The sequence below is a fragment of the Lissotriton helveticus genome, chromosome 9 (genome assembly GCF_964261635.1).
Source record: "Lissotriton helveticus chromosome 9, aLisHel1.1, whole genome shotgun sequence".
In the NCBI taxonomy this organism is placed as follows: Eukaryota; Metazoa; Chordata; class Amphibia; order Caudata; family Salamandridae; genus Lissotriton; species Lissotriton helveticus.
In genome coordinates this window covers 470981465-471008314 of record NC_136070.1, presented here as the reverse complement: position 1 = coordinate 471008314, position 26850 = coordinate 470981465, and the positions used below count along the sequence as shown (strand labels likewise).

General features: G+C 40.5%; 1 protein-coding gene across 2 annotated transcripts in view; it reads left to right on the top strand.

Annotated features, from left to right (window-relative positions):
• Positions 1-26850, top strand: part of JAG2 (jagged canonical Notch ligand 2) — a 319544-nt gene that overhangs the window by 235991 nt on the left and 56703 nt on the right. The window contains exons 9-16 of one of the 2 annotated variants that reach the window (XM_078660292.1): positions 3729-3842; positions 6403-6516; positions 7804-7850; positions 8024-8197; positions 15164-15314; positions 15690-15854; positions 16056-16169; positions 22464-22577. In XM_078660292.1, coding sequence (XP_078516418.1) covers positions 3729-3842; positions 6403-6516; positions 7804-7850; positions 8024-8197; positions 15164-15314; positions 15690-15854; positions 16056-16169; positions 22464-22577 — 993 coding nt within the window. The remainder of the gene's footprint in view (positions 1-3728; positions 3843-6402; positions 6517-7803; positions 7851-8023; positions 8198-15163; positions 15315-15689; positions 15855-16055; positions 16170-22463; positions 22578-26850) is intronic. The other variant, XM_078660293.1, reaches the window with a different exon arrangement.

Sequence of the window (26850 nt, the reverse complement as noted above, 5' to 3'; positions counted from 1 at the left end):
ACCATCGTAGTTGGTGGGAGGGGGTGTAGAAGGAAAGTCGCGTGTTGAGGCATTCGGGTCCTAGGTCGTAGAGGGCTTTGTGTGCGTGGGTGAGGAGACGGAACGTTATTCTCTTGTTGACAGGGAGCCAATGGAGGTCTCTCAGGTGGCCGGAAATGTGAGCTTGCCGAGGGATGTCCAAAATGAGTCTGGCTGAGGCGTTTTGGATGCGTTGGAGTTTTTTCTGTATTTTGATTGTGGTTCTGGCGTAAAGGGTGTTTCCGTAATCCAGTCGGCTTGTGACCGGAGCGTGTGTGACCGTCTTTCTTGTTTCGGTGGGGATCCAACTGAAGATTTTTTTGAGCATGCGTAGGATGTTGAAGCATGATGATGAGACGGCGTTGACTTGTCTGGTCATTGAGAGGGAGGAGTCCAGGATGAAGCCCAGGTAACGTGCGTGGTCCGTAGGTATGGGTGCGGTTCCCAGGGCCGGTGGCCACCAAGAGTCGTCCCAGGCAGAGGGGGATGACCCTAAGGATGAGGACTTCCGTTTTGTCCGAGTTTAGTTTTAGACGGCTGTTCTTCATCCACTCGGCTACTTCTTTCATTCCTTCATGTAAATTGGTTTTTGGGTCTTTGGTGAGGGAGAGGATCAGCTGGGTGTCGTCTGCGTAAGAGATGATGTTGAGGTTGTGTTGGCGTGCGATGGATGCGAGGGGACTCATGTATACGTTGAAGAGGGTGGGACCGAGTGATGATCCTTGTGGTACGCCGCAGATGACTTCGGTGGCCTTTGATTTAAAAGGGGGGAGGCGGACTCTCTGGGTTCTTCCGGCGAGGAATGAGATGATCCAGTCCAATGCTTTTCCTTGTATTCCGACGTTGCTGAGTCGTTGTATGAGGGTGCTATGACAGACTGTGTCGAAGGCTGCGGAGAGGTCAAGTAAGATGAGAGCGACTGTTTCTCCGTTGTCCAGTAGTGTTCAGATGTCGTCTGTTGCTGCGATGAGGGCGGTTTCGGTGCTGTGTTTGGCTCGGAATCCGGACTGTGAAGGGTCGAGGGATTTGTTGGATTCGAGGTAGGCGGCGAGCTGACTATTGACGGCTTTCTCAATGACTTTGGCGGGGAATGGGAGGAGCGAGATGGGGCGGTAATTCTTAAGTTCGGTGGGGTCTGCTGTGGGTTTCTTCAGAAGGGCGCTGAGTTCGGCATGTTTCCAGTTTTCCTGGAAGGTAGCGGAGTTGAAGGAGCAGTTGATGACATCGCGGACGTGGGGTGCGATGATGGAGTCTGCTTTGTTGAAAATGTGGTGGGGACAGGGGTCGGTTGGCGATCCTGAGTGGATGGAGTTCATCAGGCGGATGGTGTCTTCGGTGGTGATTGGGTTCCAGGCGCAGAGGTTGCTAGAGTGCGGTTTTGGTTCCGGGGTAGGTGGAGTGGACTGGTCTTCGGACTGGTTTTCAAAGCTGTTATGTATTTCGGCGATTTTGTTGTGGAAGAATGAGGATAGAGAGTCGCAGAGGTCTTGGGAGGGAGTGATGTCGTTGGTGCCGGCGGTGGGGTTAGTAAGTTCTTTGACGATGTTGAATAGTTCTTTGCTGTTTTGGGCATTGTTTTCTAGTCGATCCTTGAATGCTGATTTCTTGGTGGATCTGATCAGTTGGTGGTGTTTGCGGGTGGCGTTCTTGAAGGTGGCTAGGTTGTCAGTGGTTGGGTTTTTTCTCCAGGTTTTCTCGAGAGTACGACAGAGCTTCTTGGATTTCTTAAGGTCATCGTTGAACCAGGGGGCTTTTTTGCTACCTTGCTTGATTAGATGGTTTTTCAGGGGTGCTAGTTCGTCGGCGCTGTGGGTGATCCATTGTGTGAGGTTAGTGGCTGCTTGGTTTGGGTCCGATGTTTTGGCAGGGGGATTTTGGTGAAGCGATGTGAAGAGCTGGTCGGCGGTGATTTTGTTCCAATTTCTTCGAGGAATAGGTTGTGGGGGGTTGTGGGTCGTGGTCTTTTTGTAGTTGAAGTGAATGCAGCTGTGGTCCGTCCAAAGGAGAGCTGTGGTGTGATCGAAGGAGATGTGCTTGCTGGAGGTGAAGATAGGGTCGAGCGTGTGTCGGGCAAGGTGGGTGGGGGGTGTCAACAAGTTGTTTGAGTCCGAGATTGGCCAGGTTGTCTAGGAGGGTGGTGGTGTTGCTGTCGTTTTTCTTTTCCAGGTGGAAGTTGAGGTCTCCCAGTAGAATGTAGTTCTCGGAGGGGAGGGCATGTGGGCTGATGAAGTCAGTGATGTCTTCGCTGAATTGTGTGCGGGGTCCTGGTGGTCTGTAGATGAGGGTGCCTCTGAGTGTGGTTTTGGGGTCGGTGTGAATCTGGAAGTGAAGGTGTTCGGCGGAAGTGAGGTTATCGTCGGAACTGGTCGTGATGCGGATGGTTTTCTTATGGACGATAGCGATGCCTCCTCCTGTTTGGTTGGTGCGATCTTTTCGGATGATCTTGTAGGCGTCCAGGATGGCTATGGCGATGTCGGGTGCTGATGAGGCGTTCACCCATGTTTCTGTAAGGAAGGCGACGTCCGGCGATGTGGTGTCGAGTAGGTTCCAGAGTTCAATGGAGTGTCTGTGGACCGAGCGGGTGTTGAGCAGGATGGACTTTAGGTGGTTAGGGTCGGAGCTTTGTTTGCAGTTTGTGGATTTGGTGTGGGTCCTGATGCAGTCGAACTTGCAGGAGTGGCAGGTGAAGGGTCCATGGGTGTGTCCAGGCGCGGCTAGATGGCAATTTAGGAGTCGGCCGGGGTTAAGGGCTGAGAGGGTTGCCGTGTTGTATGTGATGCGGGTGATTCAGAACTTTGAATAATGCATTATATGTCACATTCACTTTTTCCTTGTTCTCAGGATATATGATTGAAAAAGAGTCATTGCCAATCATTTGGATAGGTCAAAACTTTATTATTTGTACCGTCATTAATGTCTGCTCAGGCATGAAAAAAAATGACATCCTGTGATAAAATGTCAGCCAGCATTTTATCCCCATAGTCTAACTTTTAGTAGCTTACGGGACTCGCAAAGTGAAGTTAGCTTGCATGATTCATCAGTTAGTGTAGCATAGAGCAATCTTCTACCTCGAAAACACCTACTGCACATTATTGTTTGCAGATCTAAACAATCTACCATATCGATTTAGATGCTTTGAAAGCTTTTCGATCTCAGTACCTTAATATTCATCCCAGGCTTCCCATAAATTCTCCAATATCTGAATGTGTCTACGTTCGATTTAGTTTTTAGTCATTTTGTCCCACCATATACTTAATAATCTCACCTGAAATGCTCCACTATTTAACAGGCTGACATGCCATTGACTGAAAAAGGGAGATCATGCCACCTTACCCTTGAATGGACAGGGCTGCCCAGGGCAAACTATTGCAAAGTTTTAAACTGTCTGGAATGACTGTCCCATTACTATTGCAAAACAGGCAACCTTAAAGCTACAAATGCATTAGTACTCTGGGAAAATGAAGAATGCCGTTTGTAAAATGAAGATCTTTGCGAATTTAACCACATCTCAATATCAATGAGTTGAATGTAGGAAGTATTGACAGTAGTTTTACAAATACACCAAAAACACCGAGATTTTACGTTCGTGTTTACAAGGTCTGTTAATTCATGCTATTTGGTGAGTGAGTTGGAAATGGTTATTTGTTTTTCTGTGTAAGTGTTGTGCTGTGTATAAAGTCATATTTTCAGATTTCTTTCTTTTTTTATAGATCTTGATGAATGCATTTCAAATCCTTGTGCACGTGGAGGTACGTGTATCGATCTTGTTAATGGATTTGAGTGCATATGTCCGCCTCAGTGGATTGGAGCAACCTGCCATCTTGGTAAGTAATTGCTGTAGGTTACTCTGAAAAGGAAATGTTGACGTAGCTCTTAAGAAATGAATAATGCATTGGGGTAAGAGATATGTGAAGCCTTTTAACAAGTTATCCTGTGACGATGGTTCCTCGAGATAGCTGTGTATTGAATGTTTGAACTGGATTACTCAGAGCCAATTTGTTTGCAAGTACTGTTCGTCTAGCAAAAACTCATTCTACATGCTACCATAATGATGTTTTAAATTGTCTTAATTTACATGATAATTCTACATGCTTTGGTGGTGGTTACTATGGTGGTGGGTTGTATAATTTCTGCATTATGTTCAGGTTTCTGTTTTCATCTGAACTGATTTCAAATTTGGGCATGCAAATTACAATTTCCATCGTAACTGAGACTTTTAAATGATTTTGCCCTTATTTTGGGGTTTGGTAAATTGTGGCATGATTATTAATACTTGTATGCATTTAACGGTTGAAGTCAAATGCAACTGAACACGATTAAGTACACATTTGCATGATACTGGAGTGTAGCACTATTGCATTTGGGAATTGTAAATTGGCCACAACTAATGTCTCTCATTTGTCCTAAAATTTGTTGGAATCCAGTGCCAGCAAGCGTGCATCAGATTTTTCTTTTCTTAGTCATTTTAAGCATATTGATCATGTTTGCTGGCCTTCCTAGCTCTACTGTTTTCTCTTACATGGTGTAAAAAATAAAATAAACTGTACTCTCTTAGATACAATAACAGCCGTCTCTATTTTACCCCTTGAAAATATATATGCCCTAAATTGCATCCTTAACATAATTTCCATTATATAATTGTTTCTTTTTAAAATTAGGTTATCGCATACTAAAGCCCAGAAGGCTAATGAAGTAGAGAGTATAGATGTATGTCTCCCAGAGATCCTTATTTAGAGGCGGATTTAATTTTTTACAGTAATTTTTTCTCCTTCCAAATATTTTTACTTTTTAGACTTATAAGGGAACTTTGCAGTATTTGCAAAGATGTTAACCATTGGGAAAGCTCCCTTGTTTGTGAGGAGTCTTGGGCTGTGAGCTCAATCCAAAGTAGTTGAAATGCTTGGTTTGCTTTATTATATTTGTATTTTGAGCAACATAACAAATATTCAAGTAATCTAAATTCTTACAGCGGTCAAATCCCTCCAAATTAACCTTCTTGATAGCCTCGCTTATAATATCCTGCAAACATTCTGATCAATTACTGAATCTTGTCCTGTGAAGCCTACCTCACCATTTTATACCAAATAATCAGCCTTGTTATATGGTTTATGTTGCAAACTATGAAGATTTGATTAGTTCCTGCATTCCCTCTTCAAAGGCCAGTCCGATTTTTAATGCCCAATATTGATATTTTTTTTATCTATACTTATATACATAAAACCATTCTGCGAGTATTTAATTTGTGAGACTGGGCCTGTTTCTCTTTCTAGAAGTTATGCCTAGTAAAAATGTTTCTCTCTCACCATCTTGCCCAAGAGGCAATGTATGTTCCTATACACTTTTCCTAGCCTTCCCAACTTTTGTGCCCTCACTTTTATCTCCCAGGATTTCCACAACCCACACAGTGTGTAACACATATGCACTTTATGCACTTGTGCCATTGAAGCACATGTAAATTCATGGTGAAACGCTCTCTTATGCCGTAGATGTCTGCTTCCCTTTCCAAATGCTTCCTCTGTAAGGGATATGGTTTTGATGTGGGCTCCGGGAATTGCAATTTCTCATTGCTTCCCTTAATATGCCCGGTTTTTACCCACAATGTTCTCTTTTTAACTTTACTATTTGTGATATAGTAACATAGTTTCAGAAAGCCTCAGCTCCCATTCTTTCTAGAAGAGAGAGATGTTTTTTTTAATTATTTTCCCAACTCTTACTGTCTCTTATCATGTTTGAATCTTCTTTTTATCACCCCCAATTAATATACATCATTGATGGACTTCCTTTGCTATTTTCACAGCGTCACCTTTTCTGTTACAATGTCTCTAGAAAAGGCAAATATGCAGATTAAAAGAAGGGTACTGGTGTTTCCCATATGTTAAACGTGGTTTCTTGTGAACTCCAAGTTAGGCACATAGAAGAAAATTACACCAGCATAAAAAAGTCTTACTTATCCACGTTTAGAGACTCACAATTGCTCACACTTTAAAAAGTGATTATTGATTTGGGAGCAGTTTTCCGTAGGAACCGCTCACAAAAACACCGAACAGTATTTACTGATTGTCACACCTCTCCCTTGCAATTCTTGCCTCACTTTTTTTTCCCTCCCACAAACAACGTTGTTGCTGATTATGATAATATGAGATGTTTCCGTTTGCGGCTCTGTCTACTACTTTCCACTAGGATGATGATTTCATCAGATTAAATCTGTTCATCTTTTGCTGGCAAATTGTAGAAGTCGATTTGTTTTTACAGCTGAAACATTTGTTGTGGCCTTAACAATTATACTGTAATATATTGAGATACTTGCATGTGCATGTCATACCTGCTTGGTGGAATGGAGTCTTGCTGTGTTCTTTACCTGCTTTCTTTTGTCTTGTTTCACAGATGCTAATGAGTGTGAGGGGAAACCCTGTGTTAATGCTTACTCTTGCAGAAATCTGATTGGTGGATATTACTGTGACTGCATTCGAGGATGGACAGGAGTAAATTGTCATATCAGTTAGTATTTACTGAATGATTTTAATGAACTATTCTTACAGAAAATAGGAAAGAGATGCAACCATTATTTGTTTAGAGCACATGCCCTAATTTGTAGACTTGTATTATTTGAAAGTCCATTTACCAACTCTTGGGGATAATATTAATATTTAGCCTATAATACAAAAGAAGTCGTCGTGTTGTGACCGGACATAAAATATTTACTCGAGGAATAATTCAAGATTGTGAATCTATAACCTATCCAGTGCTGGAGAAGCACTAAATCTGACCCACAGGTGGAAGTTGTATATTCGTTGTTGTGTATACCTGTGGCCACGAACACAGATCAAGACATTTGTCATAAATGGCTCTAAATACAATATCATGTATATTTCACTGCCCTGTTGGGGAAGTGCCCTGCATGCATGTCTCATTGCAGAGCCACCTGTAAATCCTGTTCAAACTTTTACTAAGGATTGAAAGACGCGTGACTTGTTTGTTTGTGCCCTATGTTTATTTGAGCCTGTTTTGTGCAGGTCTGAGTTATTCATTTCACGTTTTCTAATTTGTTTAAATTCCGTAATCCTTGTGGATGATGTAATACCCAAGAGTTGCGATGTTCCAACCAAACAAAGCGTGAAAATGCAGTTTTAAATAGTACATAACAGCTTGTGCGGTGGTCCTAAAAAGCACTCGGTATAGCATGGTCGCCTATATCCGCTTACCTGTCAGATCCTGTGTTCTCCAATTGCCACTCCAACCAACCACTTAGTGGCATTATAGGCGCATTTGCACAGTTGCTTGTTATGTATTATTTTGTTTCTTTCTTTGTCTTTATTAACCTTTGAGACTTTCTTATGAGATATTTATCGCTGACCTGTTCCCCTTCATCTGTCTCGTTTTATATCTGTCCCTTCTTTCTCGAAAAATCAGGACTCAAAATGTTCTCTCTCGTACACGCCACGCCGTACAGGCTTGATCGTGTATGTTCTGTAGTAGATTGGGAATAAAAAGACGTTAACTAGCAACCTGGTTTGCGTTACTGTTCAATAATGCAAACCAGGTTGCTTGTTAAAAAAATTATTTTTCATAACAAACTCTGAGAATAACACCTTCGTACTTCCTTTCTCACTTTACCTCCCATTGATCAACAAAAAGATGCTCTAAATCTTATTCACGATTTATGTTTTTGGCACTGCTTGGTTTTGAATGCCTGTAGTTTGTGATGTTCTGTTTTGTTAGAACGATATTATGACAAATTAGTTTCGTTTGACATCAGTTAAATGACTTTCATTGTTTTGTCTGTAGATGTTAATGATTGTCGTGGGCAGTGTCAACACGGCGGAATTTGCAAGGTAATTTATAAAACCTCTCAAAATGCAATTTAGGTTACTTAAAGAAGTTGATATATTCTTGCGTTTAATCGGCCTTTTTACCATAGTAATGTTAAAAAAAAACACTTTCACGTTGTTGGTCTTTACTAACGATTGCAATAAAATACATTTTTTGTCCTGCTTTTTGCAACCAGGATGAACTAAATGGTTACCACTGCATTTGCCCTCGTGGATTCATTGGAAAGAATTGTGAGATTGAACTGAACGAGTGCTTAAGTAATCCTTGTCAAAATGGAGGGCACTGTGAAGACCTAGTCAATGGTTTCCACTGTCGATGCCCAGAGGGATATGCTGGAATATTCTGTCAGGTAAGGATGGTGCTGGGTCTTCTTGTTACATCATTGATCAGCTTGAGTTTTCGAAAATGTTTTATTTCAGTTTCTTTCAGAGTTGTTAACTCTACAGTATTACCGTTTATTTTAACACTACGTAGGTGTTAAGTCTATCCCGGTAAAACCAATATTTTTTCATTGCATTGTTTGTAGAAATCAAGTTTCTGTAGACTGTTTTCGCAGGATTTCCACCTCAGTAGACTGTGAGATGAGTCTTTGACTTTCCCAGAGCTTCATCTCTGGAGGCTCATTGTAGAGGCGATTTTCCCCATTTACTATCATCATTGAACCCACATAACCACCAGTGTCTGAGACCTCTATGCTTTGCTTAAGGGCTGTATGCTATAGCCCCCATAGCTGCCCCCATCCAGTCATTGGCACAGGTTTGTATTTCAAACATATTGGGAGATTCTCTTTTTTGAGTGTGTGGAGTAATACAACTAGTCCCACCCTTCTAAAGGGAGCAAGGGTATTACTTCCAATACTCTTGTTGGGTAAAAAGAATGAACTGCTCCATCCCAAATTGGATCTCCATGATTTTAACAAGTCCTTACCCCAGCAAGATGGTATATTTAGCTTGGGTTCTTCTGATAATATTGGAAGTACATTAATTGTATAGTGTGAAACAACTCTGGGAATATAGCAGGCTCTGTGTCTGCCAACACTTTGCCCCCTGGTTCTTTACTAAGATTTGACCCCTGTGGCTGCCTTGTTCTGGCTTCAGAAGATCCACCGCTGCCCTTACCTGAACAATTTCCCTAGCCAAGGTTTGTCAAGAGAAATAGCAGTATCTAGGGTGGCCATAATGTTCAGTATACATTTTGATCATGGTTTCTCAGTATTGTCCAAAGAAGCCTCTCCTACACCCTTAAAGATATTCCTGTTCATGGGGAGCATTTTTTAATTTCAAAAGGTCTTGGGAAATGTCGTTAGTTTAAACTGTTGACCACTTCTTTCAAGTAATGCTGTGATAGCCTAATTAAGCATGGTGAGCAAAAAAACAATGGATTTAGGCCCAGATCTATGTACTGGGGTGAATGTATGACATTGTTCTGCTTTCTGTCCAACAATTGTTCTTTTTGCCTTTGACCACTTCTTTCCAACAATGCTGTGATAGCCTAATGTTCCAGATGATTGAATCACGCATTGGAGCGGTTTTCCACATGTAGTTGTGCAGGGGCTCCCTGTAACTCCGGTTAGCAGAGCAGTCAGATACGATTCTGGACATTCAGACCATGTATGCACTTTCCACCTTTAACACCAACCAATTGATGGTTACAAGCATCTGGTGGGATAATCCTTCTGTCTACTTGAATCACAGGTACTGTAATGATCAACTCATCAGCGTTTGGTAGGGGGATGAGATGGGGTGGTTATAGAGGTGGAATGTTTAGGGCTCAATGCTGGAATTACTTGGACTCTGCCATCTCATAAAGATGAATGAGATGAAAGCATTCATCCTAGCTCTAAAGCTCTCATTTCAATAGCCATTCCGGAGTGATATAGATGTACAAGGCCAAGGCACTCATCTACATTTTAGAGCCAAGTCCAGGCAGATCTGATGGCTAGCAATAGAAATGTGTGAGAGGGTATCAACAAGGGCATATTGCCGATGGTGTCTAGACTGAGGCTGTGAACAACCAGACAGTATTTTCAACCGTTTTGCCCCTTTTGAGGCTACTCCAGGGGGTTAGCATTCTGCTAATGAAAAAGCCCAGAGTCCACACAAAAGTCATTCCAGTCCTTCCTGTGCAGGGGCATGGATCAAGTGAACAATGTCCCGCCCACCAGGGCCAACAAACTTCTAGGCCCCTGCAGCAACAGCCTTAAAACTGCTTTAGTTCCCACCTAGTCACAGACTAACATCCTGTGGGTGGTAGGATCAGATATTTCCTATAAAGGTAGCAAAATATAATATCTGTTAGGTGGGTTCTTCAGATCACCCAAAGAGACTGTGCCCTGCCATTCCTTTTAGACCCACTGCATGTTTCATCCCCATCAGAACACCTTTAAGAGGAGTACGTGTCCATTTTGCTCAAAGCAATGCTAGCTCTTGTGACTAAAGGAGCTGAAAAGCCGTCACTCCGCGAAATATGAACTGGGTGTTACTCCTGCTATTTTCTTGTGCCAAAGAAGAACGGAGACCGTTGTCCTATTTTAGATCTCGGCTCTCTGAACGCCTTCTTGAGGAAGGCCAAATTCAAGATGCTCACACTAGCCCAGACTTAGTCTGCCCTGAATACAGGTGACTACTTGGTGTCTTTGGACCTGTGGGACGCTTACTTTCATTTATCTGTCATGTAGGCCCACAGACACTAGTTGCTGTTCCAGGTGGGCCAGGAGCATTTTCAATTTGGAATGTTCCTCTTTTGCCTCAGCAGTGTTCTCTGGTGTTAACAAGGGCGATAGCGCTGGTCGCGGCACATCTTCTGAGGTTAGGGATTTTTGTTTTCGCCTACCTCAATGACTGGCTATTGAAGGTGAGCTTACCACAGTCAGTTGTAGACAACTTCTAGACAGTTGTGAACTTACTGGCATCAAATTGACGCCTGAATCTTTGTAGAGGTGTTTTCCAGAAGTGGGGAGAAACCTGGCTAGATCTTTTTGCTACCATAGAGAACCTGTAATGTCAAAACTTGTGTTCACTGTAGTTTTCAAGAAGGCTCTTGGGCACTAAATCCAAATGGAGTTGAGCCTGGGGCTCCTGCACGCCTACCTTCCATTATCTCTCCTGCCTTGAGTTATGAAGAAAATCAGGAACGAAGGGGGGAGAAACCTGGATAGATCTTTTTGCTACCATAAAGAACATGCAATGTCAAAACTTTCGTGCACTGTAGTTTTCAAGAAGGCTCTTGGGGACTAAATCCAAATGGAGTTGAGCCTGGAGCTCCTGCACGCCTATCTTCCGCTTTCTCTCCTGCCTTAAGTTATGAGGAAAATCAGGAACAACTGGGCTCAAGTCATCCTATTAGCCCCGAAATGTTAAAGGACAGTGTTATAACTGGGACTTCTGGGCATAAACATCTATCCTCAATCATGCTACCTCTTTGGGAGGGTCTCAAGTCACAGCAGCAGGACAGGGTCCTGCGCCGGCACCTCAGTGTTTGGAGATTGAGCAGTGTTAGTTGACAGCAGTCAGTCTTCCTCCCGAGGTTGCGGATGTCATCCTTGCTGCTAGGCACCTCTCGACAAAGTTTGCCTATGTCGGGCACTGGGACAAATTTGTAGATTTATATTGCACCAGCAATACTGATCCAGATCAAAATGTTGGATGGCTTATTATTTGTTTTATCTTTGGCCCAACAAGGTCTTGCAGTGGGCACTGCTAAAGGATATTTTTCTGCCCTTTCAGCCTTTTACATTTACCTGCAGCCCTCTTCGTTTGAATCGGCAGATGTGATAGATTTCTTTGAAAAACCTTACATACAGATTTCCTCTTACGCCTTTTGTTATGTTGCAGTGGGACTTTATTTTAGTTCTTAACTTTCTTAATCTGTGCCCCCTTTGTTACTTTGCAGAGCTCCTCTTTAAGATTACAGACCCTTGAGACTCTTCCTCATCACAATCATTTTTATTAGCCCTGTCGGAGAACTGCAGCTTCAGTCAGTCACCACAATATACTTCCACCTGTTCTCAGGAAACCAAGTGCTCTGGACTGGATTATACTTTCTGCCAAAGGTGGTGTTGCCTTTTCTTATGTGGCAGTCCATCACTATCCCTGCTGTCTTTTCTTCACCAAATCCCTCAAAAGAATAGGAGAGGTTGCATCAGTTGGATCCCAAGAGAATTCCATACAGTTTATTTCAATGGGGCTAAGAAGCACAGGGTAAATTACCAACTTTTCTTAGGGTTGACCAGTGCTAAGAAGAGTAGAACAGCCCAAAAGTATAATTATCCAAATGTATTGTTCTCCGCATAATAATGTGCTATGTTTTTTAGCCAAGACGGATCTTCTTAAGGGTCTTTGAGCAAATTCTGACAGAGCTAAGCCCACCTTTATGGCTTTGACCAGGGGTGTTTTAGTGCTACGCATCTGCCAGGCGGCTACATAGGCATATGTCCACACTTACATTAGGAATTACTGTCTTGAATATCACATCTGAAGGAAGAGCCATTTTTCCTGCTCGGTCTTGCAGGATTTCCTGTTGTGAAGTCTTTTTTTTTTTTTATACCCTCCACGTTTTGGGAAGTAGTGTTTTGGTATCTATTCAGAAGGTGAAAATGATGCTGTTAAAAGTATTCATCAAAAACACAAGTTACTTACCTTTGGTAACGTTATTTCTGATGGATGCTTCATTTTATCTCAGATTCCTCACCCCTCCATCGCCCCCCCCTGTCCTTCCCAACGTCTGTACATACTATGTAGTAGACACCACGGTGTTAATGAGGCAGCATGTCCGATTATGCACACTGTTCTGATCTCATTCTGTCATTGACAATACACTTCTAATGGTTGGGCAGTGCTTTCTTGTGAACTGATGTCCACCCACAGGAATGACATCTAGAAAGAGTTCTGCACCGTTGCTTCTGGTGGCAGGATGAGGCTACCACCATGTCCAGTGACGCCACTTGCCAACAAGCAGGATCAATTGATAAAAAGTATCCGGATCCAGTCTGGCATGTAGGGGAATTTAAAGGTTGGAGAAGCTGCATATAGAAAGATTAGCCATAGAAAGAATGCGACCGGAGGCAAGTACCGTGTTTGTGAATTAGAAATTACAGTTTAATTTAACAAATGCGTCAAAAAAACGAGGTGACCCTATAAGAGCAGCTCCCTTAAGTGGATGCAACTTTGTAAACCTTCACATGTTTAAGATTTGTTTGAGGTTCAAGTTTTCTCCTAAGTGCAGTAACAAAGGCAAACTTTTAACCACTTACAAGTAAGGCTGTAATTATTAAAGTATTCGGTGAACGTATAATGTGTTAAGCATAATTTTTTTAAAAATGTTTTGAAGGTAGGTGTTGTGCCAAATAGCCTAAGGCGTGAGTGGGTTGTTTAAATTATCTTGGCTGGTTTTAAGTATTGCAATCTTAAACGTACTGCATGATTGTACATGTTTGAGGAAACTGAGATGCTTTCGGTGAAAGTTCTGATGCACTGTAGATTTGTGAATTTAGTATATGTCAATTTAAGTTTTCCTTTCTGCGCTTCTTACCTCCATACTGTCCCTGTGATCCATGCCATCTTGTCTTTTATGAACTCTTCCGTTTTGGCTTTTAATTCGAGTTCCTGCCGGCTTAATAACGACAGTATGGGTTCTCTCGTCTCCATTTGCTTGCATCATTTAAGGATTGTAGCTTCCCCTTTTGTGCAATACTGTTCAAAACTTAGCAACATCGGAATGTTTTGCCACGAAGATGTTGTTTGGACACATCTAATTAATTTTGCTTACAGGATCATTTCTTTCAAGTTATGCAAAACTGCACTTCATTCATAGTTTGCATTAACGTAGTCATGAGAAGGCAAAAATGATGATCTTGCAATTGGGAATGGATTTTTGTGATTTTAATTGCCCATGTACCAACTGAGTAATAATGTACCCCCTCTGGTCCCTTGACTAAATGGGGTTCCCGATAATATGACCGTTCTGCTTCACTCTTGATGTTATGAAAGTGTTTCTGGTTCCAGTGTCTGAGGGAAGTAAGTTCGTAAGTGGAGGGATCTGCCTGGAGGGTAGACTTCTTATCAAACCTCATACCTTGAGGTAAATATGTATGTTCTCCTGGTTTCTTGCCCTTCTCTTCTTATATATATAAAAAACATAGCTTTTATATCTCTGAGGTGTAAGAGCGGGGTTTGACACAACTGGCTGGTGTCACTGCTCACCTTACTTATTCCATGAATAAAATCTCCCTGAACTGTCTGAAACCAAACTGAATTTGGAGTTAATCATTTTTGCGTCAAAATGTCTTCTGCAGCACATACAATAATTAGCTTTAAACCCACCTCTGTGTACAATTCAGTTCCCCAAACATTGCTGTGTCTGGTAAGTTGGCTCATGTTGATTTTTTTTTAATGATGAGTTTGTCTGTGCTGCTCCCACCACTTGTCGATTGGTAAGGTGTTTTGATGTGCTTCCGGGGTTAGGCGCCAATCTTTTTGCAATTGGCCGACTAGACCAAAAAGAGATCTTTGGGGTTGACTTTGTAGACCAAACCAAAACTGTTGAGTTTTTTTTATGGGCTAGCAGTCTTTGTAACATTCAACCTAAATCTCTTTGAAAGTGAATGTCAAGGTCCTCAAATGTTACAGAGATTGATACTGATGTTGATTCTGATAACTGGTTTATGATTTCTCTAAGATACTTTTTGCCAGCCTTTAACATCTTGATTGGCTATGTATTTGGCATCTCTTCCAGGAGATTGAAGTACAGTGCTGTAACCAGGGCATTGCTTCTCACTTCTTTTGACATTTACTTTCTGGTATGAGTGAATGAATATAGCTTTGCTGCCACTAGTTTTTTTGACATTGCCTTTTGCACATGAGCCAAACAGGTGCGTAGCAATTTTTTACTAAAACGCTACATCTCGGTTACTCGCTGTTGAAATAACAGATTTTTGCTCATTGCCTACTAATTCCTCTTTTTCTTTAGTTACCTGCTCCTGGAGAGTAAAAACCTCTTTATGGTTTAATTACCCTTTTTTAGATTATCTTTTTTCTTGAATTTTCTGATGAATTTAATCATTTTAAAAAATGCTGAAGGTTCTTCAGACTTGGAGGCATGTGGTTTGAAGATTCTAGAAAATGTAGTGTTACATGTTTGAGAATTTGGTCATCTTGTGTAAGGGTGATTGGTGCAGATTGTTCAGAACTATCTGCTGAGTGATAAAGTATTCACATACACATTATCCCTGTCATCACATTGAACACTGAAGGCGATCCCAATCGTGAAATCGCATTTAGATTCTGTTGTTCTGACACCTAATTCGTCATTATTTTAGATGGACGTGGATTTTTGTGAACCAAATCCCTGCCAGAATGGAGCTCATTGCTATGCCCTAGAGGATGATTATTACTGTGCATGTTCCGATGACTATGATGGAAAGAATTGTTCTCGCCTTAAAGACCACTGCAAGGACAGCTCCTGTAAAGGTAAGCCTTAATTCACTCAAGATTGAGTTTTAGATAAAGCTATGGTCATCATGGTGTGGAAAATGACGCAGTTAGAAAACCTTATAAGATTTCGAAGAACGCTCTTTTAAGGAAACGTTCTAGTGAAAAGAAAATGTTTTTACTCTCAACCTTCAGACATGAATGTAAATTAATTTATATGTATGCAATTAAGTATCAAAACAGTCAAAAAGCCAAGAAAACCCATTTGTAAAACCCTGTGAAGTAAGGTTCGATGTTGCCATTCTTTTAAACTTTGGAAGGAGATGCGGGGTTGTGTTTGTTGGAATTAATAACCCTTCTGTTACTAGTGATTTTTTTTCTAATGGGAAAATGTACCTTTCTTTCTAATTTTAGTTATAGACAGCTGTACAATAGAGATTTCCACTAATGCCACCCAGGAAGGCATCCGATACATCTCCTCTAATGTTTGTGGCCCACACGGACGTTGCATTAGTCAACCAGGAGGAAATTTCACGTGTGCCTGTGGAAAGGGATTTGTTGGGAAATACTGCCATGAAAGTAAGTTTTGAATGTCCATAGCTGACATGTTCATTGATCACCTTATTCAGTATTTTAACAAATTAATTATATAGATGTTTTCAGCACAGTCATTTAAAATCATACTCCTACCTCGATTAAGATAGATTTTTTTTCATAATATACATTGTTGTATCCTAGTTATTGTGCCAACTGTGATTTTATGTTTTTTTTTTTTTAAAGATATCAACGACTGTCTTGGGAAACCTTGTAGGAACGGTGGAACTTGCATAGATGAAATAGATTCTTTCAGATGCTTTTGCCCAAATGGTTGGGAAGGAGAATTCTGTGGCATAAGTATGTATAAAATATTTGTGAAATATTTAAAATGCAGCTGCTTTTTAGTAGAGTTATAACATGTGTTCTAATATGAAGTCTATATGTTTTATCGTTTTCATTTCACCTTTTTGATAACTTATTGAATGTTATTTTTTAGTATACCTACATATATTTTTGTGCCAAATATTAACCATAAGCACCTAGTACTTCGGTGCTGTATAATTTCTTAACATGATTTGTGCATACACAAAGATGCCGCTAAGACACAGATGACAAGCTTTCTTCTAAGAAAGCGAGAAAAGGTTATTGGGTGAACACAAAAACTGGGTTGAGGGTTCCGAACTTGAAAGTATATTCAGTTTGGCAAAGTGGAAGCACTAGGTGATTCCACGGGGACAAGAATAGTGTAGGGAATCCAACTGGCAGGTTAGAAAATAGTTCATTTTTCTTTTTGGTCTTCCCCAGCAATTGGCAGTTAATCTAACACTTTTGTGGGTTTGTATTTTAATTTGGCACCAAACATCAGAACTCCCTAAGAAATCACAGCCTTTGTGTGGGTTGCTGACTTGGACTCAACATTGCCCAAACAGATGGGGCATGACTAAACTAGCCCTTCTTAAGTAGGTAATTTTCTCTTATTTGTTATTTAGGCCTGAGCTGTAAGACAAAACGGCAAGAGAAATATGTGCAAATATGAGATGAGTAACCAAGTGACAATAAGGATGCAGAAATCAAGAATTTAAGGGTGCAAATAGAGGTGAATTAAAAAGAAAGAAAGTGCTAAAAATAAAGAACATCGGGTAATGGTGTCAGAAGTTATTAAAGAAACCCTGTTCTGTAAACGACGATGAAGCAAGATGTCTGAATAAAAATTAATTAGAGCAGTAGAAATACTCCGAAAATCTCAAAATATCCTAGTAGACTAGTACGAAAACCAAGCAAAACTAGCCCATAAGTGCACACTGTGGGATTGATGTTGGGGTTTAGGCTACTCAAGAATTTAACTTCTGCTTTAGAAATGTTCTATACACTTCAGTGGTTCATAGCAAAAACCTATATTTGGAGAGTCCATACCAAAGGAGGATTGCCACAGTTTAGGGGCTCCGAGAAGTTTGATTGAGATGAAAATCCTCATAGGAGATCAAATCTATTTTACTCACCCAAGGACATTGCATCTTTCTTGACAGATGCTTAGAAATGTTGATGTTTTCAGTTAGTAGGAGACTCAGCTTAAAAATAACCTACTGGAGAATTGATTTGACAACTAGATGAACTAGCCTCAATGCCAACATGAGTTTATGTAGTACTCCTGTTTTTGGCCAGCTGTTTACCTTATGTCATCTACTGGCCCATATATGTAACACATTTTGCAGAAAAGAATAGTCACTGTAGTTTGAATAGTGGGAGTATGTGGACATGTGACCACTTGCATCGTATTTTCCTTGAATTCCTAGCAAAAGTGATTGATTCATTTATATATTGTTACCCCAGATCCATGACCTTCACACCGTTGAGATACCAAGCATTCTTGGGGAGGTCTTGTGCAATCTGGCCTTTAGTATAAGAATGACGCCCAAAAAAAACATAGCCCCCAGAAGTAATTTGTTTGACTGTGGAAAAGATGCCCCTTTAAGATGGTGACCTGTAGAGGAAGGTTCCCTATTAGCAGAGAAGACTGCTACCAAAGCTCTGCACTTTGAAAAAGCATGAGGAGTTGGCATCAGAATAAAAGGTAGAATTGCGTATAGTTTGGTTTTAAGGAAGCTTCTGTGTGTAGACAGGTTGGGGCATTTAAGTAAATGTCCTGTAAGTCTGTAGTGTGCATCCATCCTCCTTGATGTAGGCTGGAAACAAATTTAATGGAGTTCCTGCGTCCTTATTTTCTCTCTTGATTTTCTTCAGATAAGAGTTTCATTAAAAGTCTGCTTTTGGACCTTTCTCAACAAGGATGTAGCTGGTGTAGATGTAGTGTTTTAATATTTGGGAATGCACGTGACCTCTTCATACATCAACAGGTTCTGAAATTCCTCTGCAAGCCCTCCAAAAGGAAAGCTTTCAGTGTTTGTTATGGAATTTGAACTGTAGATCTTTAAAATCGATCTTTTATCCAGAACTGGTATTTGACATTGGTAAAAGGGTCATCTGCAGTTGTCTTTGTCAATAGGCTGTGTGAATATTTAGCATGTGTTCAGTTTGTATGCTCAGTTACCACTTCAAAACAGACCAGGAACATAATAGGTGCAACTTTCATAAAATAAAGAGAATCATAGAAGATGATAAATATGCTAGTTCGGGCCTTTTTGGAGAAATATTTTCTTTTATGTATTCAGCAGGTCTTCTTTTTAATCCCATTATCAATGTGATATTCATGCTGCCGGGAAACAATAAAGGCAACAATAATCTTTTTCCAAGACTGATGGTTTAAGGTGCAACCTGGATGAGCGCCTCATTGAAAGGCTATGGCAGTAAGCCAAAGTAGATGAGCAGACTGCACAGCTGATAAGATGCAATCATGCATTAGGTGATAATAAAGTCTACCCTTTTCTCAGTATACTACTACACTGTCTTTGGTAAGGTAGTACAGAGTAACCATGTCACTCTAGCAGTTTCCTCAAACACACCAAACGCTTTCTACTGAACAGCCATAGGTGTGTTTGCCTACATTAAAATGTCTCCCACAGTGATGCTCGATTTGGTCGTAAACTAGTATCAAATTATAATTTGATACCATAAAAGTGGCCTAGCCCCAGATGGCGACTAGGACTCCAACACACACTACTTTTTAGAAATTCAAACATTCAATGCACATTTTTCATAGAAATCAATTCTTTATAATTCAATTCTGTCACAAAGGATTTACTTGTGTTTCTATGTGATTTTTTTCACATCATGAACAAACAATCTTACATCAGATTTGAAAAGCAACAACAACTTGTTGTATGCAAAACAATTACAAAAACCCAATGCATTTCGGTACTATTAGACCCTTCGTCAGGGGTATTTTGTGAAAAGAAAGGAAACATTTCAAATGGAGCACTTTGGGGTCGGTTGTAAAAAAATTAATTTTTATGTGATTATAATATTGTATCATGCAGCCCACACCGCAGTGACGCAAAGTGTCAGTGATTAGACAACTCTATTGTACTTACTCTCCGTTCAAAGCTATATGCTAGATCACCAGTAAGACAACAATGAAAATGAAGCAAAGTATTCATCAATTCTGCCTGATCATCTCTACATCAAAACAGGCCATCAAGCCAAAGCTCAAGATTCAACATACCTGTGATTAGATAATCGATTTCACTACTCGAGATTTGAATGATTAGACAGTGTTACACCTGTTAATTGAAAAAAACACCTTTAGAACACACCTAAGAGTCAACTTCCCTATCAGAATGTCAGTCACATATTCGTCAAGCTCACCTTTGTTGGTGCTCTGAAGAACTGCCAATGTTGAAGTGGCTTTGAGAATTGTGTAAACGGACTGTGAATACCAATAATATAGGGTCAATAGCCAAACTATGACATTAAAACTACCGACTTGAACACAGATGATAATGTGACCACTATCCGCCACAGCGTTCCAATCTTGCCACTGAGTACACGTATGTGTATACAAACTCCCGAGTCAACCTACGAAATTAAAGACAATAATGAGGAGAAACCTTCTGAGTTGAATACTGTGCTCTTTCTATACACTGACACACTCAACAACAAGCGTGATGCGAAACCTACTACCGGGAAGTGGAACTCCCCTGTGCTATATCCATTGGTTCCGTATTAATTTTCCAAAAAACTGCCCACACGCGCTGATTCACCACACTTCTTTCTGAATGAAACTCACCTTTCAGAGCCTTAACACCACCGACGGGAGACTTCAGCCGGACCAACTTCCTCGCCTAGTGAGGCAGCGCAATTTCGAGTAGCCATGACTGCCGCGTTTCCGTCCTGATATTATTAACCCCACGATAACGTGATCACATGATCACGGTGGGCAACAAAAATAAACAACGGACTGTATGTAAACTTCCTGACAGCGCGAGTATGTGTAGTTAAAGGAAACGGTACGAATGCATCTTAGGAAGCCAAAGTGTATATTCCCGGATTTTAATGTCGACGCGAATAAATCTTCACAACCGATGCATATATTTCCAAGTTCTGTGTACACATAAATAGTTTGGTGCTCGAAGATGATATACTCAGGTGGTGAAAGATTAGTGTGAAAACATGGAGTGGAGATTTTGTGAGCCAATTGCAATGCATTGTGGTAAACCAAGGAAATACAAAAACACAATGATTATCAACCAATACATTTTCGTAACTTAATCATGATCAATACCTTAACGTTCTCAATGCAAATAGATAGTTAGCAATACACCAAATTAATCTTTTATAACAATGAATCAAAGGTGAGATGTCTGTGCCCCTTGTGTGTATACGTGTTCTGTCTAGTTGGGTATGAGTCTAAGGGGTGTGTGGTTTCCACATAAGATGGGTCTTAAAGCGACTTTGTAGTGGAAATCCCACAATGGTTATCTTAGTCCCTGGTATGTGTAGTTAAAGAAAACATGCCATTTCCAATTTGTCATCTAGACCTTTTGGCATCAGGGTCTGCAATCTTTTTATCCAAAAGACTTCTCTCTGTAAGAGATTTTTTGAATTGTCTGCACCTGGTATTTTCACAACTTGCTCTATGATCTGAAATTTAAGTTGCACGATGTTATGGTGTTCTTCTTCCCAATGCACCGCCAAACTTGAACTGATGTTTTTTGTGCGTATCTTACTTTTATGTTCTGTCAATCTAATTTTTATTTTTCTCTCAGTTTTTCCTACGTAAAGCAGCCCACTTGGGCATTTTATTGCATAAACGACATTTTCTGAGTTGCAATTGGTGTTACTTTGAAGTTTTATTTTTTCCCCAGTTCTGGGGTGTAACAACACCTCACCAATGATGACGGTATTGCAATGTATGCATTTCCAACCTTTGTGTGTTCCTTTTTTTACCCATTGTTGGTGTGGTGATTGGTTGTTTTTTCGTTTTCGTTAACATCTCCTTTAGGTTTTGAGCTCGCGTATATGCGAACAATGGTTTGTTCTGGAATAATTTGTTGACATTAGCTTCAGACTCCAAGAGTTCCCAACTTTTGTTTATAATAGTTCTTATCTCTGTGTATGCTGTGGAATATTTCGATCTGAACACCATTCTGCCTTGTGATTTCTTTGACACTTTTTTCTAGCAGTTGTGCTCTGGGTAAAAGTTTAACTTTGTTAAGCTGTTGGTTCAAGATTTCCCCTGGATATCGATAATTGTCATGAAATGCATTGGGTTTTTGTAATTGTTTTGCATACAAGAAGTTGTTGTTGCTTTTCAAATCTGATGTAAGATTGTTTGTTCATGATGTGAAAAAATCACATACAAGTAAATCCTTTGTGACAGATTTGAATTATAAAGAATTGATTCCTCTGAAAAATTTGCATTGAGTGTTTGAATTTATACAAAGTAGTGCGTGTTGGAGTCCTAGTCGCCATCTGGGGCTAGGCTACTTTCATGATATTTCATTCATATGCTCCCCAGGCATATCACCAACACAGCACACATACCGCAATACACAGAAAAATGTCATTGTTAGAGTGCACTGTTCACCAACATTATTCATTAATTTATAATTTGAACCAGGACAGTATCCTTTCTGTTTCTTTTGAGAAAAACCATTGGAAACGAATGTAAGAAGCTCAAAATAGCTAAAAGAATTGATTGTTTTACTGAAGCTACAAGTAAAGTTGCAGTTTTATTGCTTGTGCTTGTTAATGTGTTAAAAGTGAAGCCTCCTACACTACTTCTGAAAAGTTGCTTGGTAGTCTTCGTCATGAACTCTGATGGTATTCATGTTTGTTATGTAACAGTAGGTCGCAGGGGCATTAATTCTAAGGCTGTGTTGCCCTGTCATGTTTATAATGTATTTTGCTCTGGTTTCCTTCTGCCCCTGTACAAGATAAGTCCTGCTCGTCATCTTCACAGTAGCAAAACATCACATTGTATATCTCATAGAGCCACACAGCTTCCCACCCACCAGTTTCCTTCAACCATTTGTCAAGGCTGAGAAAAAACCTGAAGTTGTAGATTGAGCCATGTCTTTTGGAACTAGTGTGGGGCTAGAATGTATTTTCCATTTCAGAAAGAATACTGGAGCGCACTAAACTCATAGAATATGTTATGCCTTACTGTGTAAGTCGCACGACTCATCTATACTGCATTGCCTGCTATAATTTGTATTTTACCTGTAATAATAGATGTTTCTCATCTCTACATAGATGTCAACGATTGTCATCACAATCCATGCCATAATGGAGGCCGATGTATTGATTTAGTGAATGATTTTTACTGCGAATGTCAAAACGGTTGGAAAGGAAAAACGTGTCATTCACGTAAGTGTCAGTGTTTTTCTTGTAAATAGTGGTTGTGGAAGAATATACTTTATAATTGAATTGATAATGGACTTTTTATTTTAAAGTATTTCGGATTATAGTCATAGGTCAACACTAGTAAAAAGCTCGTTGGTGAGCTCGGACACTGCTCCATTCCCTTCACATATTACTGAATTGTCCTTTCCAGTAAGTATCCTACACATCCTTGCTGGGTTCCACTTCTTTAATGGCAATCATGTAGGCATTTGAAACTGATTTTTTAGGTGAAATGTGGTTGTAATACAATGAAGAGGACCTTCATCTCTTCATCTTAATGCAGAATATTTCATAGAAAAAATGTCAGTTCACCCAAAATGAACTTAATCTGAGCGACCTTTTTGACCAGGCTACCTCTGCATTCTGTGCTGAATATGTTTATTGTCCAAGATATTTAATCTTGAAAGTATGAAAAAACAACATTTGCATTTGGGCACCTTGTGTAAGCTTTGAAATTGAATGGTGTCATCTCTGCCATACCCCACCCATGCATGCTCTTATACAAAGTTCACATCCATTTTTTAAATTTTGTATTTAACCAGCAGAAATGTTTGGTCCTGTTTTACTCATTGTGGCGTTGCCATTCCTCTGCTGTGTGGGAGGGGTTTACCAGAATTTGTATCGAAACCTTTACAATAATAGTTCAGTAAAAAGGACTGTATTTTTGTTTATATTTTTTGTAATCGTTTTCCTGCTCTTGTCACCAGGTTTTTACTTTACCTCACCCAGTGAATTAAGTTCACCATTATGTTGCTTGTGGGGTAACAACATACTTGTGTGATGAAGAGTAAAACATTGGATAGCGGATTCACATTATTTTCCCGATTTTGTTATATTCATGTGGGAGGAGCAAGTCAGATGTCCAGACCCCAATGTCAACATCAGTTATATATTTTATTATTTTTAAAGAATATTCAGCCTTTACGGTCTATTTCTTTCTGAAAAATGTTCCAAAAGCCCTTCAAAAAATCATGAGTATAAATGTGAGGTTTCAGTTTTAGCACTCATTTTGCTTCCCTTAGCCTTGTGGTTTTATGTAATGCACAAAAGCAACGTTCATATCTGCTTCCTATCATTCACATCTTCTTGCCAAGAAAATAAGGAAAGAAGCCCTGATCTATACTAATTTCCTTGGGTGTTTTGCAGACTCTTGAGACTCTTGATACCTCATCTTCCACACTCTGTATTTGGCAATTTGATACCTCTTTCCTGAATTTCTGGAGTATATTTTCAATCTCATGATAGCCTTAAATCTTGGACAAGATGAATCCCGCCGTACCCCCACCCCCGAAAAAGCCCTTCTACATCCCCCTCTTTCCCAGTTTGAGCACCAAACCTTTTGTTATGAAAGTTTGATATACGACAGCACTTGTCAGTCATATATTTATATGCTGGACTTGCATGTTAGGCCTCAAATGGTACAGGCCACCTTGGCCCTGTATGGAAAGGTGCGTTTCTACCATGCTATACTGTCTACTGTACCTTCCTTTTATGTTTCTAAAAAGCAATAAAACAGATTATTTTGTTAGAAATGATGGCCTTAACATATGTGCCTCGGTCTTTACATTAATTCTTTGAAGTTGCATCTGTTCTTGTGACTCCGCGGGATCAGCCATTTAGTTCAAAGGTGTTTAGGCTGTGTTTTCCAAATGAGGAGCAGCAGTCCCGCATGAATGCGGCCCATGCGTAACATTTAGAGCTGTGTTCATAGGATTACCATTGTGTGCCTTATTAGGGGCTCCTCCAGTAGGTAATATGAAAGTTGAGAATAAAGGATAAAGAATAAAGGAAAGTCAGCCATGGGCCTCAAAGTACAGTATTCTGTTTCCTTCTTTATTTATTAAAAAAGTTTTGATTTGTCATTGTCTTATCTCCACCGACAATCCTATTTCCACATGAACACAGTTCTGGTTTTCTGGTCTTCCTTGCAAGGTCTCATTCTGGATTTGCTGGAGACACTCCAACTTGTAGATTTCAGGATAATTCTTTATAGACACCTTGGAGAGCTGCTGGAGCACTCCGGGCATTTGTCAAATAATGCTGGCATTATGGACAATAAAAGAGTGCAGGAACCCAAGAAGAAAGTCACTAAAGTACTTTAAAAGCACCAAAAATCGAATTTAGTGTAAAAACACCAACAAAAACCCTTGAAAAGGGAGAGCTCAATGCTCCAGGGTCCTGCTTGCAGGAGCCGGAAAAAAGAACTGAGGCTAAGTTGGACCTGCTATGCATTCTGGGATACTGGGAGAAGGTTCTGGAAGGTTCCTTAAAGGCACAGTATCCTATTTAAGCCACATAATGGCAGCCTATGGGGCTTGTCTGTCCAGGTTCTTCTCTCTATCATTCCTGAGGGAGTTTGCTGTTAAAGCAATGGAAATCTGTACAGGCTTTTGCTGTTTTGTGGATTTTATGGTGGAATTTCTAGTTGAAGTACTGGACAGTGTAGCCTTTTTTGGCTGCATTATCTGTCTTTAAAATTTTCTCTTAAGTGTCTATGCATTTCTGCATTTTTTGACACTGTAAGAGATTATTTTTTGATTGCTCCGGGGTCCACGCACATGGGCGGGACTATTCACTAGATTATGACTATAACAGAGATACCCCTACTACAGAACTGGAGTTACAGGACAGAAACGACTCCGTCCCTGGGATCTATGTAGGGGGTACTTATGGCCACTTTTTGCATTCTTGAGTCACTTGAGTATTACCAAAGTGTCTGCAGACGCTTATATTGTCCAGAATACAAATTTCATGGGTGTTCATGTATGCCCATCCAGCTTAAGGTGACTGTTTTTGTGTGTATTGCAAGAGCACTTTTGAGTAGGGTGCATGTGGGAAACTCAGAGCCTTGCCCCGGGTTGGCTGCAGTCACACATTGTGACCCACAACTGAGAGGGAAAGGGAAGCCAGTGTGTGGTACACAAACAATGATGCGTAGTCCAGGTGTAGTAGTAGATCCCTGTTTATTTGTAGATAGATAGGTGGCAGATTACAGCATAGGAAGATATAAGGATAAAACCCCACCAGGAGCGAGCTACCAGCTCCTCAGCCTCATATGACCAACTGACTCTCTAGCCACAGAAAGGGACTCTAACATTCCATGATGTCACAGGACATTCTGATGCAGTGGTAAAGGGGAAAAGATATAGAAAGCATTTACCACACATCCTCTTCCGTTAGCAAACAACAGCAAGAAAGAAGTTAAGACGGAACTGAAGAATATAGAGAAGACTGAAGACACAAGAGCTAGTCAAAGAGACAATTTGAAAAGCAGGAAACTCAAGCGTGAAAGCAGAGAGAAAATTAAAAGAGGCATGTAGAAAGAAATGCAAAATTACATAACATGCCCATCCACCCTCCTTAATTAAACAAGGTAGCGATCCTGGTAAACTAAGTAGGGTGTATCAACTAAATGACAAATTGTGTGCCGATGGAAGAAAGCACAATAAGATAAAATGGTAACCTACACAGAAAAAGGTATGCTTTGTAACAAAAACTAGCGTATGACATGTACTAACAACCTCCCCTCTAAGGGTATTCTTAGAAGAGCAACCTTTAAACTGTGAAACACAACAACTCCCCAGGAAAGGGTACACCAGAGGATGCTAACACCCTTGGATCAAAGAACACAGTAGCCAAACACTGACAACTGTGACACAACAACACCTAGATGTAGCGCTGACAACGCACCTCGACTACCCACATAAAGTGATGCAATTAAGACCAACATAGACAACCTCCCCTAACAAAAGGGTACACAATTGAACAATGTAGAAATTGTTCAACGTAACATCACTTAATGGCGGCGCTGACCACGCACACCACTTTCCCCAGTTAAGGGTACACAAAGAATTCTAATCTTTGAAAATTTTTGTACAACATAGTTACATGCAGACAGCCTCCCCTAATGAAAGGGTACACCACGTGAAAGTGCGCAACGTAACTTCTCCAAAGAGTAACACAAGACCCTAGGAAACAAAATGTAGGCTCTCAAAATGTAGGCACTGGCTGGCACCACAACCCCACAATTTCCTTTAAGTAAGGGCACACCATAAGTACTAACCCTAAGTACATGGATGGGGAATTAATAAGACACAAACACCTTAACTGCACAAGCAGAGTGAAACACAGGATACCTATCCTGTGAGACCAGAACTACAACATCCCCTACATAAATATATACAGGGTACCCCATAAGGTACAACATCACCCTAGTTTCAAGATATGGTATTGACTG